We start from the raw sequence: 12,682 nt of genomic DNA, 5'->3' as shown, positions 1-12,682 counted from the left end.
AGTGTTCCCCACGCCCAATGCAACCCTGTTGTGCGTTGCACACACTCCCTGTTGCCGACAGGGTCCCCCTCTTTGGTTTTTAGCCTTTGTCCTGCTGAGTTTCGAATTTTGATTTTTGTCCGCCATCCCTTTTGTTGGGATCCAGGAAGTGGTGAAGCAGTAAGCTTTGTAGTCGTTGAAGAAAGGGCGTGTTTGGATTTTAAGTCGCATGGCCTAGGAGTTCTCCGCGGAGAATTTCGCGTTTTGAATACCCATAATCAATCCAAGAGAAATCTAGTTTTAAAGCATGAGAGTTTGCTAGGTAGGCAAGAGTGTCAATTTCAGAAAAAAAAACCTTGTGAAATGGCCTTTTGGGTCGAATTTTGCCAAATAGAGGAGAACGCCTAAGTTTCAAGAGTTGTCAAAACGCCCAAGTTGGCCGAAGTTCGCCAAACCAAGGTAAAATGCAAAATTATAAACCTTTGCAAAAGTGCCCTTTGGGCCGATTTTCGCAAAAAGTCAAATGTCAAACGTCTAAGTTGAAAAACCTTTTCAAAAGGGCCTTAAAAAGGCCGAATTTCGGGGCCCAAGTTAAAACGTTAAATTGAAGAAAACTTTGCAAAAGTTGGCATTGGCCCGAATTTCGCCAGAAGTGTGAAAGTCATAAAACATTATAACAAAAGTTAATACCTTGCAAAAGTCGCATAAAGGTTGAACTTCGGGGCGAAGAGAGTGAAAACATCAAAATGAAAGTTTGCAAAAATGCCGAAAATGCCGAAAAGGCAAGTTAAGTGGAAAAGTTTGCAAAAAGGCCTTATGGGCCAAAAAAGCAAGTCAAATGTCAAATGTTAAAGTTGAAAAACCTTTTCAAAAGGGCCTTTTAGGCCGAATTTCGGGGGCTAGAGTTAAGACGTCAAACTTAAAAGAAACTTTTCAAAATAGCCTTTTAGGCCAATTTTCGCCACATGGAGTAAAAACGTAAAACACCTAAGTTTCATAAAGCTTACAAAAGTCCTTTATTGGCCGAATTTCGCGAAAGGTGAAACGCTTAGGTAAAAGTTTACAAAACCATCTTATTGGCCGATTTTCGCTCGGAGGTAAAGCGTCCAAGTTGGAAAAACTCGCAAAATTGCTATTTGGCCGAATTTCGCCGAATCCGAGTGAAGACGTTGAATCTCTAAAGCCTTGCGGAATCACTATTCGGCCCGAACTTGGGCAAGGGCAAGTAAAAAACTGACATTTTGGAAAGGGCGTTTTAAGCTTTATAACCTCGCAAAGGTCCTCCCAATCCGAAATCGCAAATCAGGAGAAAGGCGTTGAAAGTTGAAAAGTCTGCATTACGTCTTGTTTAAACCCGAAAATCTCCCAGCTTGAAGACCACGAAAGTGTGCATTTCGTCTTGCTTGGCCCACAAATTACCAGAGGCAAAAATCGCGAAGTAGAAGAGGCGTTTTGCAAAGTGGCCCTTTGCCCCAAGTATCGCCATAGTGGTATAAAAGTTTAACTTTAGAGTATTTCCAGAATGCCATTTAGCCCGAAAATACCAATCACGAAAGAGGTAGAGTGCTAGACTCTCTTGTTTTTTATGAAAATCCTTGCAATGCAATATTGCGTAGGGGACAAAAGTGGAAAAGTGCAAAACTTTGCAAAAGTGCCTAAGCCCCCAAAGTTTGTTCATCAATTAGGCAATTCGCCAGGTATGATGCAATTCTCTCCTTCAAATCATTCTTTATGCAAATTTGGTCATCTATTTGTAACATTAAACGTAGCGCAACAGCAAAGCCTGCCAAAATTAACCTTGCAAGGCGAAAATTTAGACTTAGGGCAATTTTGAACATTTTGAAAAACTGAACTATAGCCAAGTGACAGATTTTAAAGAAAGAACTTAATAGCATTTCACTTCCAATTTAATCGGGCTCTTGTGTTGAAGCATCGTACTTTCTTCAAATTTTAGTTTTGATCCTAATGTGCTAACATCATCCTCTATTTTGACTAACTTGTCCGTTCCCTTCATCTCGTCTCATAATCCGCGTTCGGTTGTGCAGGATAAATGCCTAAATCTGCGGTAGAATCCTCAAAGACGCTTGGTGCGACCAGAACATCTCGGGTCTCTAAATTTGACATTCCCCGTAAAGGTAAGAAGATGAAATACCAGTACCAGAGAGGAGGACTGAGGGAGTCAAAAGTTCAGAGCATATGGGAAAACATAGGTGATACTGATTTGGGCCACATAGACATTCAGGACTTCAGAGATCGGGTATATTCTCCTAACGCCTATGGCAAGCCCAGGCGGATGGTGGAAAGTGGTATCGCTCAGGCAACAGGATTTCCTCCATCCGTGCAAAATTATGAGCTAGTAGTTGAGGCTGCCCGACGTTATCAGCCAGAGACCAGACTAGTGGTTCTAGAAAATATGGTGCTAGCTGATTTCACACCTGAGGCCATTGGCGATGCATTTGACATCCCATTCCCGGATAATCCCATTGCTACAACCATAGATGAAGCACAAGTTGCTTATGACATGAACCTTGCTAAATGCAGGACATTGATAAACGAAGAATGGTATAAGGAGAGAAGGCCTCCGAGTATTAGAATCAGTAAAAAGACCCCTAGGAGTGACTTTCATAATGAGCATGGTGACATGATCACCTTACTCAGGCGGGTTATGGGACTCCCTCAGTCTAACCTTTTTGAAGAGTGGATGTTCTACTTTACGGAGCAGGTCTTTGCCGGAAAATCCAAGTTCGATTGGGCTTAGATCATTAGTGATAATATTCATACACAGCTGGTCAAACTTGAAGAAAAGAAGTACTTCATCATGACCTCCTACTTGGTTTATATGTTCGCTCGACACCAGCCGCTGACAGGATTGATCAAGAAGGGTGAAATCGGGAACGGGCCCAATCAGGTAAAGGTGTACGACTGCTATCCTCAACTACATTACTAAGACATAGCTCAAAGGGAAAAGAACAACCCCACTTATGCAATTGGTCAATATGAGCGTGTCAATGACGCCTTTACAATGTGCCTAGTCAGGTTGATGCAGGGGGGATTGCACATAAGGCTCTCAGAGCAGGCTACCATTTGGATACAAAAATACGGTGCCTGGTTTATTCAATTCCCTAGGTTCACCTCTATCGGGATAGCCGGCTTTAAGGGAGCTCCGTTCCGACTTCCACGCTATCCAACAAACAAAGTAGTTCTTATGGAAGTTGCAAGGCAAGCGCATCCAGCAGGTAGTTTACTCAGAGATAAGAAATAGTTCGGATTCACCTTCTCTATGATTTTGGGTACCCTCGATGTGCATTTCAAAAATTCAGTGTAGGCTGATGAGTCACTTGCTAAGTTAGCATCTTATGGCCTACAGGAACATTTCCCAATGAAATGTTTTGATCATGACAATTTGGCAAAAAGAGCCTATGGCAAGTGCTACAGAGCAAAGGAATCAATTGAGGATTATTGGAAAAATTGTTCCAATGACTATGAGGTCCGACGGCGTGAGTATTCCAGGCTAAGTGTGCAGCAGATGCGGCTTTATGAATACCGTCAGGTCCTAGATCAAGTGACAGATTCTGACGATTGCTTGCAGGTCCAGGAGTTTGAGGCAGTAAAGTACCTCTTGCCGGGCATTGATTGGTCTCAGGATCCAATTACTGATTTTGAGGTAGTTATGGCAGCTCCAAGAAGGTACACTGATCATTGGTTGTTCCAGCAAATTGAGAGACTAACCCATGAAGGAATTCAATTCACATACCATATGATGGGCAGTCTCGATTCCCAGTCTTCGGAAGATGAGGGAACCTCGAGTGCACCGAAGGAAGAGGTTGAGAAACCCGAAAAGAGGAAGAAAGCCAGAGCTAATAGAGTGACTCGGGCATCAAAAAGAACTAGAAGGGAAAAGATCCCTATTAGAAGGCCTGAGGTCAGTTCGTCCTCCAAGGACCCTAGTTCCGAGGATGATGTAGTTGAACTTGACTATATACCTGCTCCGCCCTCCCAGAGCGATGTTGATGCATTCGAGGCTAATAATCCTTCGGCACAAGATGAGCTAGATACAGAGGTAAGGATCATTGGTTCTAGTGAACCTGGAAATCAGGTTGAGGAAGGAGAAATTCCACCTAATCAAGAGGTTGATATGCATGAACTCACCCAGGGGAGTCGGCATGAATTACAACTGAATAGTGTCGGCCAAGATGACACCATTGTCGAAGGAGAACGAAAGGCGGATGAGACCCACGAGCCCGACAGAACTGAAGAGCAACCATCACAAGTGAGGTAGGAGAGAACTCAGCTATAAGTAAAAGGGTTGGATACTGCATCTGTTCCTTCTATGACAGATCAATTGCAAATAGGCAGTGAGCCAGCTGAAACCTCTATGGAGCAAAGTGGGAACTTTTCCATAACATTCAGGCAAACTATTCCTCAAGACTGGTTAGTTGCTCGTGCACAACAGAAGGCAGCCACCGAGCCACCTATCGACTTGGAGGATATTTTCTCTCGCATAGGGGAAACAAAGTCCAAAGGGAAGAAAAAGCCCAAGACCTACTCTCGGATCACCAAGGATGAGCAGAGGAATTGCACCATCCATATCGCTACCCCACCTGTCGATAAGCCAGTATATCAAATTGCATTGGCCGATTATAGCATTGCAACCATCCCAATAGGGCGAGCCACCAAAGGGCAAGAAAGGGAGGAGTTCAAGGATTCTGTGCAAAATATGCTCAAGCAACTCGATGAAATGAATGCTGAGAGAAACATGTACTGAGTTCGTGCTGAGTAGGATGAGGGATATATCGATCACCTGCTGAGACCGCTACAATATGCCCCTGAATCCCATGTTCCCCTATTGGCATTGGCACAAAGGACTACAACAGAGTTTGAAGGAGTACGTGATACCACCAAAGCTGTCAAGGAATGGATTCGAGACATTAAGGAAAAGGGAGAGCAGATCATTGAAGATGTAAAGGAAATGGCCCACCACCGAGAGACCATTCTAGTCAAATTGTTCGAGGTAAAGAGGGAATGTCTCAGGGTTCATGAGGTGGTTGGTACAATTCTCCCCCTCATGAGGGCTCTTTTTGGACCCTCATGCAGATTCCCACATTGTTCGCTATCCTGGATCCCTATGACATCAGCATCTTTAAAGAATGGTACTGGACCGCCACCATGAAGAATGAAACAAAAGATACCATTAATAAAGAGCAGGAGGAATGCGAGGAAATATTGAAAAACTTGAGGGATCTTGGTGGAAGGATCCTCCGATCAATGGTTCTGGGCTGGAAAAATAGTTTGTCCGATGACCAAGTGCAACCAGATTGGGAGGATAGATTGAGAATTGATAAGGTCGCATACTCCACGGTGGACCTTGAGTTTGCCAGTGGATTGCATTCAGACATTTTATGTTTCGAGGCTCATCGGTCCGACTGGAAGGATGGGTTAAAGTATGTAGATCGCCACTTGGAGGGTATGCAATACAAAATATGCCATCCTCCTATGCCTGAAAGCATGGTGTTGTTCCAGCTATGCATCAGATTTCAAGACTATGTTCGGGCAGAACGTGAGGCAGGTCGGGACCTCTGGATGGAGTATTTGCACGTCGAGGATGAATTTCTTGAAAAAGGGTCTACAACAGAAAAGGAGAAAGTGCTTTCATAAAGTGCAAAATTCTTTTAAAATCTTAAAAAGCACTTTTTGGACATAAAGTTCACTTCTAACTGCCAAAACAGTTGTAAATCTTGAGCTCCGTGCATGTGCACTTTTTGAGCTGCTTTTTAGTAGTTATTAATTGCCTTTTTTGGGTAGTTATTGTTTCTCCTTTGGTGGTTGTTGATATTTTGCCTCCCATTTATGGGCATGGGTACTATGTTGTATTGATGAATCTGGGCCACTTGTTTTTTTTTAATCTTGGCCATTCATCTAAGTTTTGAAACTCTATTTAAAGGGGTTGGTTTTTCCTTATTTTTGGTAAGAAGTCTAAGATTGTTGCTGAAACTTTGGCAAAATTCATGCAAAATTAATGGAAATTAATGCTGTCTTATTTCTTTGTGAGTGCATGGTCTCCTTCTTCACCATTTAATATTCTTGTTATGTATTTTGCTTTCAGATAGTATTGTTGGGATAATATTTGATAGAAACCTTGGTGTTCATACCATTAAGGACTGGCTGATTGCCATTACCCCTGCATGGTTAGTATGAACCCATTTATGTTCTTAGTTCGGTTGTTAAACATCAAATGAATGGATGTCAAATTCTATATTTATGTTTAGTAGCATGAAAATCCAACTCCCTTCGAAGATTGCACTAGATTTTACAACATTGTGCTTTATTAGCTGATAATGTTAAATCTGGTTTTTTTGAGGTTTCTGTCTATTTCTTTGAATATGTTATCTTAGATAGATTAATTAGATATTCTCTATCTCTTTTCCCTTCTCTTTTTCTTTTTTTTTATCAAAAGAAACCATACAGTCAAGCTGAAATAGTATCAATCAGAAGCAAAATCAGATGATATAGGACTGTTAAACTTTAGGGAACTCGTTCGAAACCGATTCCGTCTAACCTTAAGTCCCCTTTGTGTTTCCAGCAAAACACACCAAACCGCTAAGCTATCCTGCAGTCAAGACCTGACAACCAAAACATTGAGGTAATCCCCATTGATCAAATTAATACAGCATTAGGGATCTCCTTATCTCAAGAGAGGATAGGATTCTTAGCATTTCTATTCTACGTTGGCCGGATGAAGTCGTAGCAATGCGATTTTAGCCACGTCAACAAACCCCTTGAGGGATCTTTCACTCTCTCAGTTATGCTTGCCAATGGGAGTTTTCGTTCGCAAAGACCCTTAGTCCGTAGACACCACTTGGTTCTTCAAAACCAATTCAATTATCAAATTCAAACTCCAAGCCTGCTTTCCTTCTCTTACCCTCTTCTATTTAGCCTTTTCCATAGCCCGTCATGAGACACCTTCTAGAAGGGGGTAGGTATACTTTATATATTTTTAATAAGTGACTATTTAATTAATATTTTATTTTAATACTTTTAGTCACTTTTAATTGAATTAATTAAATATAAAGTCACTTTTCAATAAATAATTTATTTTAATGACTGTATAAGAAATTAATTTAATTAATCCCTCCTTATACCTCCTATTAGCCTAGCAGTTAAAATTGGGGACATTACAAGTACGACGTCGGCTCATATCCCTTTCCTCTTCCTCCCTGCGGTTTCGCTCTTCGTACCTTTGCAATACTTGTTGCCGACGGAGTTCCCGTGTAGTTTCCTCCCTTCGGTCTTGGAGTGCAATCAGATTTCTGGCGAGAAACCTTGGAATGCTCCCGAGCAGATCAAAGACGGGAGTGTTGATGGTGAGTTCACCACATACCATGCCTTCAGAGACGGCTCTCTCCTGAGCCTCCCGCTGCACGTATTGCGTGACCGATACGTCCCACAACTCCACCAAGTCTGCCGTCAACTGATCCTCTTGTGCCTCTTCCTCGGTTCTTTCTTCGTGTGTGTCACTGTCCACAACAGTCAGTTGCTGGTTGAATGGCCGGCCCATTAATTCCTTCCGTTTGCAGCCATGGTTATCTCCAGGTTTGTACCGGCAACAACGCCAAAATGTTTAGTCCCTACAGTGAGGTTGGTAAACTCACGGATAAACAGAGATATTCCACACATACCAATAACTCATGTAACAAGAACATTCATGTATATAAAAGCATAGATAACAATTACAGAACAAATATGGCAGAATGATGATATCTTTATTGTATTCGAAATATGTCAGTACAATGATAACTTGCCAAGGTTCCATCCAAACATTATATAGACCCGACAGTTGGCCATGCTGCCAATTATATAGACTCGACAGTTGGCCATGCTGCCAATTATATAGACTCGACAGTCACAACCTACCAACTACCAACTACCCCACCGGAACCTCTCGGCATACATAACAAAACATAAACACCCCAAACAACTATAAACTAATTATGTGTTATTGACCCCTAACAGCCCTCCGGAAGGATATGATGCAGATGATGAGGGAATTGAAGGCTGACAAGGAGAATGGCATCTATGGCTCTCTGTGTGGTATGGAGACGGCCTTCCAAGATGTGATCCTGAAGTACCCGAGGACAACAGTACTGAGGATGGAAGCGACGACGGCACAGCAGGATCAGGTGATACGAGAAGCCGAGGGTGCTAGGAGAACTTTGGCTCACCATATATAGAAGAGCCGGGAGCAGTTGGCTCAGGAACACTCACGGGTCATATCCTTGGAGGAGACAGTGGCCAAGTATGTCTAGGACCTGGAAGTGAGCAGCAAGGAGAAGGCTGAGTTGGTGGCCAAGGTAGTGGGATTGGAGGCTAGCATGGTGGAGAAGGAGGAGTTGCATGGGCAGGGGGAGAAGCTTCAGAAAGCTCGCAACAAGGTGATCGAGGCAGCCCACATGGTTAAGATGGCAAGGGAACGGGACTTGGCGGCCACGTAGTGCATCCAACACCTTCAGCAGCGGGCGGGCACTTCCCAGTCGCTAGTACTACCAGGGACGTCCTCTCATCCCTCCCCACATTAGTTCTAGTTTTTTGATCTGATTAGCTTCCATTTTGTTTTAGTCGTCTGGAAGATGACTACTTTTTGGGGGGGCTGATGTTAGGCGGCAAACAAGAATAATACTCTTAGTTATATTTTAATAATACTTTTGTAATGAGTCAGCCATGTGGGTTCCCGTGTCAGTTATGATGGTTGGTACCTCGGTCAACTGCCAAGTAGTATATATTTCCATGTAAGGGAACCCAGGCAGTAATAATCATGTACTGAATTCTCTGGAATGCAATAAAAGAAATATCTTTCTGGCCGATGCGATTCTATGATGTTTTGTTAAGTATTTTATGAATATTATCTGTGTATTACTTTCTGTACTGTGTGAATTAAACTGAGACTTAAGGGACCAAACAGAAGTCTAGTTCACTTCTCTTTAGGGTGGACTCATGTGGTTACCATGAGATATTTTTGATATTGTACATGCCGTACCTTTTGTGCTAGTAGCTTTGGACTTTGTTTCAGTGTACATGTCAGGAAATGTCTACCAGTCTGGTATAAAATGTATTTCAGTATGTTTGGGTGTGTTTAGTAGCAATTTGAAGTTCCTTATTAGTTGTTGCTTTAGTCTGAGGTGGCTTGCAATCATCCCCTTCAAAAAGTGACATTAAAGGATGCAGAAATGATTTTTTTTTTATGTTGCCATACTCATTATACCTTGGATATGGTGACATGTGTTTAGATGGCAGAATTATTGCTAATTTTTTAATTCGAAGAAACCATGAAGTGCAGTTCCCCATTTTATTGGAATGTCGTAAAATAAGTCAAGGGAGCTATTGTTGAAAAGTTATGAAAATGGTCTCTATTCATTTAGTGAATTTTCACTCACCTTCTTGGACATGTCAATGGTAGTATTTCTACTCATCTTTTTTGTGCAGTGTACTTTATTTGTTTCTTTTTCTACTTTTAGCCATATTGTATATTATTGGGAAGGTCTTACAATGTAAACTTTGGTTAGAATTCTTATTTTTTGGTTCTATTTTGTGTTTAAAAAATAAATCTAATTCTATTTGGGAGTTTAAGTTTTAGTTGTGTTATAATATCCTTGGTTATTGGGATTGCAAGGTATTTGCCACTAAGCTTGAGTGCTTTAAATATCATTGAAAAGCTTATTTAATGTCCCCTATCATGGTAGTTCATCTTATGATGTCAAAGTTCTGGGAAGTAACAGGCATCAAGTTTCAACTAAAGGAAGATTATTTTGCTTTATTTGTTAAAGGATCAGTTCTAGGTGCATAGGCAAACTCAGAGTGATCTATTATGTTCCATTAACAAACTTGTAGCACATATGGTATTTTGTAACTTGTATGCTACTTTTTAATACCATATGCATATTGACAAGGAATTATGAAAGCAATTTGAATTATGTTTTGATATTGTCACATTTTCTAATATGTTTGACTTTACTCTCATGTGAACTCTCAATTTAACACAAATGTTATGTATTAAGGTTCTATAATGTATATATGAATGCTTTATTGATGTTATCATATGAATATTTGAAATTTCCCTATATATTTTAAGTTTTCCCTATTTTTTATAGAGTTGTTCCCTTTGTTGTCCCCTAGTCATCCCCAAAAATGGCCTGAAAATTTGGGAACTCAGAAATGTGCCTCCCCATCCCCTGTCATCCCCGTCCTGGAAACTTGGGGTAACATAGGCAAAAGGTCTTCTTTCTCAGTTACCTTGAGGTATTAGGGCTAAAAGAACTTAATGAGGAGTTTGGGACAAAATTTTTTATGTATTAAACTCATACATGCAACCTACCTCTTGTCCCTGCTTCTTCAATCTTGTTGTATCATTGCTATCTATCCTTTATATTAGAATTCTTATTGGATTGACAGCCTCCTTTTGCATTTTTGGATCTCGTTCTCTTGCTTTCATCAACTTTTTTGTCTAATGTTAATCAACTGTTTGAAGACAGGCACTCTTATTTGATTTCTAGAATACCAAAGAAGTGGAATAAAATCTTGGCATGTATTTAATAATTGATAATATTTATGTACAGGATAGCTCAGGCCTCGTTCCTGTCACAGTAGGTGTGGCGGCGGCAACAGGAGTTGGTCTGGCTGCATTGTCAGAGGTGAGGCTTGTTTCTATATTTATGGTTCTTAGAATTGGAAAAGGTTTTTCAGATGGATAAATTTGTTATTGCTTTTAAATTTAATGCTCCAGATGTTATTTCGACTGAATTGTGTTTTTTCAGGGTTTGAAATACAAATGAAATGTATTATATATATTTTATGCAGATAGAAACGGTACTACAACTGTTGGGTTCAGCTGCACTGATTCAAATCTTTTTGAAGAAGCTTCTATTTGCAGAAGTATGTTCCAACACCTTTATGTAGCTTCCTAAGTTTCCAGTTTCTGCAATATAGTAAATAAGGTCAAGGAACAGGCACATATATATCTAAGGGTTGCAATAACAATTCTCTATTATATAAATTCATTGATTGTGAGCATAGTAGATGTTGTTGGAGAACTTTTGGTACACAATTGTGTTAAAAAATTGTATCATTGTTTTGGATCACACTTTGTGATCCATTATCATAATTTGTTTTTATCATCATGATACTAGATCATAGAGTGTCATCCGAAATGTTGATATAATTTCTTTTTTTTCGACATAATTATCTACCAGAAGCTCTCCAATCATTTTAATGGACTTTGGAGGTATCACGTTATTTTATAGTAGATTATTTACAAATTTTGATGAACTTATTTAACTATACTAAGATCACTCTTCTGTAGTGTTGTGGCTAGTTTTTTCCCTCTAATCTTTTGCTTGTTATTAGGACCGGAAAGTAACCCTCCAGCAGCTTCAAGAATTCTTAGACACCAAGGTTGCACCAAAAGAACTTGTTGATGAGTTGAAGGTCAGTTTATTTTTTCTTTCAGCTCTTGGATGTTTGCTAGATATTAATAAGTGGTTTCCTCTAGTACTCTATTACATGGTAAATGGAAGGGTTAAGTTATATGTCTTTATAGAAAGGCTAGAGAAACACAGGGACATGCTAGCAGGGTGTAAAATGCATCTTATGTGTCTGTGCAGATTAGTCAAATATCTGGGAAGCAATCTGCACTAGTCCATATGGCATTTCAAATTTTGATAGTTTGGATCATTTGGGGAAGGTACCTGAAATGAAAATTAATCTTAGGTTCTATCTTTAAGTATAAGATTCATTGAAAATACTATTGTTTTTGAAAAGATTGAGATGGGTCGCTTGTTACATATATGTACTTCCCCAATAAAAGGTGGTTGGCTCCTTACCTTGGTAAGTGGTCATCTAGAGGCATTAGGTTTTGCATGGGACTTTGAGGATAATCAGATTGATTACCTCTTTCTTTGAGCCTATCTAGCAATTCAACCATTTTGTAATTTTCTCATTTTTGGCTTAGGCACCCAAGGGCGGCAAAAAAAAGAGCAGTTAAATTCTGATTCTGGTACCTATTGAGTTCACTAAATCCATTTAAAGTAAATTTATCAGTCTAAGATCTTTCAACATTGCTACTGGCTAAAATTGCACAATACCAGTGACTGTGAGAGGGCTATTGAGCAGAAAACTTGCAAAAAACTGGCATTCTATTCTTTTATTTGGGAAAAATAGCGCACACACATTAGTCCAGAACCTGAGTGATTAACCATCCTTCACAATATAGATGGCCCATGTAAGAGTCTTCTATAGCATGTGTACCATAGGAACCAATTGACTTGAGATAGCACCATTCAGAAAGAGAACACAAAAGATTTGAACTATACTAATATCATTGCTTCAGAATCAGAGGCATATCATTCTTTGCTGGTTTTGCCATTGTTCATGGCATGACAGAAGACCAAAAAGGAACTTGCTCTCGACTGTAACCATTTGACCAGTAAGTTTTTAAACATACTATGCAATATATGTTTGAAAGGAGGGCAAATTATCTTGGCCTCCTTCCAGAAAGGATTATGGTGTCTACCATGTTAGAGGGTGGCTGGGTGTTGGAGCAAAATACACAAGAACCCCTCCAACCTTGGACACACATTTACAATTCTTCCATTTCTCAAACTTTACAAAAGGAGTGATTTCCATTATTTCATCCTCTGTCTCATCAGCGCGACAA

At 40.2% G+C, this 12,682-nt stretch overlaps 1 protein-coding gene across 1 annotated transcript in view; it reads left to right on the top strand.

Moving 5' to 3' along the window:
• Positions 1 to 12,682, top strand: part of LOC131064540 (rhodanese-like domain-containing protein 4, chloroplastic) — a 193,098-nt gene that overhangs the window by 133,412 nt on the left and 47,004 nt on the right. The window contains exons 4-6 of the mRNA XM_057998693.2: positions 10,587 to 10,661; positions 10,828 to 10,902; positions 11,374 to 11,454. Of these exons, the coding sequence (XP_057854676.1) occupies positions 10,587 to 10,661; positions 10,828 to 10,902; positions 11,374 to 11,454 (231 nt within the window). The remainder of the gene's footprint in view (positions 1 to 10,586; positions 10,662 to 10,827; positions 10,903 to 11,373; positions 11,455 to 12,682) is intronic.

Source organism: Cryptomeria japonica, chromosome 4 (assembly GCF_030272615.1).
Source record: "Cryptomeria japonica chromosome 4, Sugi_1.0, whole genome shotgun sequence".
Taxonomy (NCBI): domain Eukaryota; kingdom Viridiplantae; phylum Streptophyta; class Pinopsida; order Cupressales; family Cupressaceae; genus Cryptomeria; species Cryptomeria japonica.
Note: the sequence above shows the minus strand (reverse complement) of the source record. Positions and strands in the feature narration are given on the sequence as shown.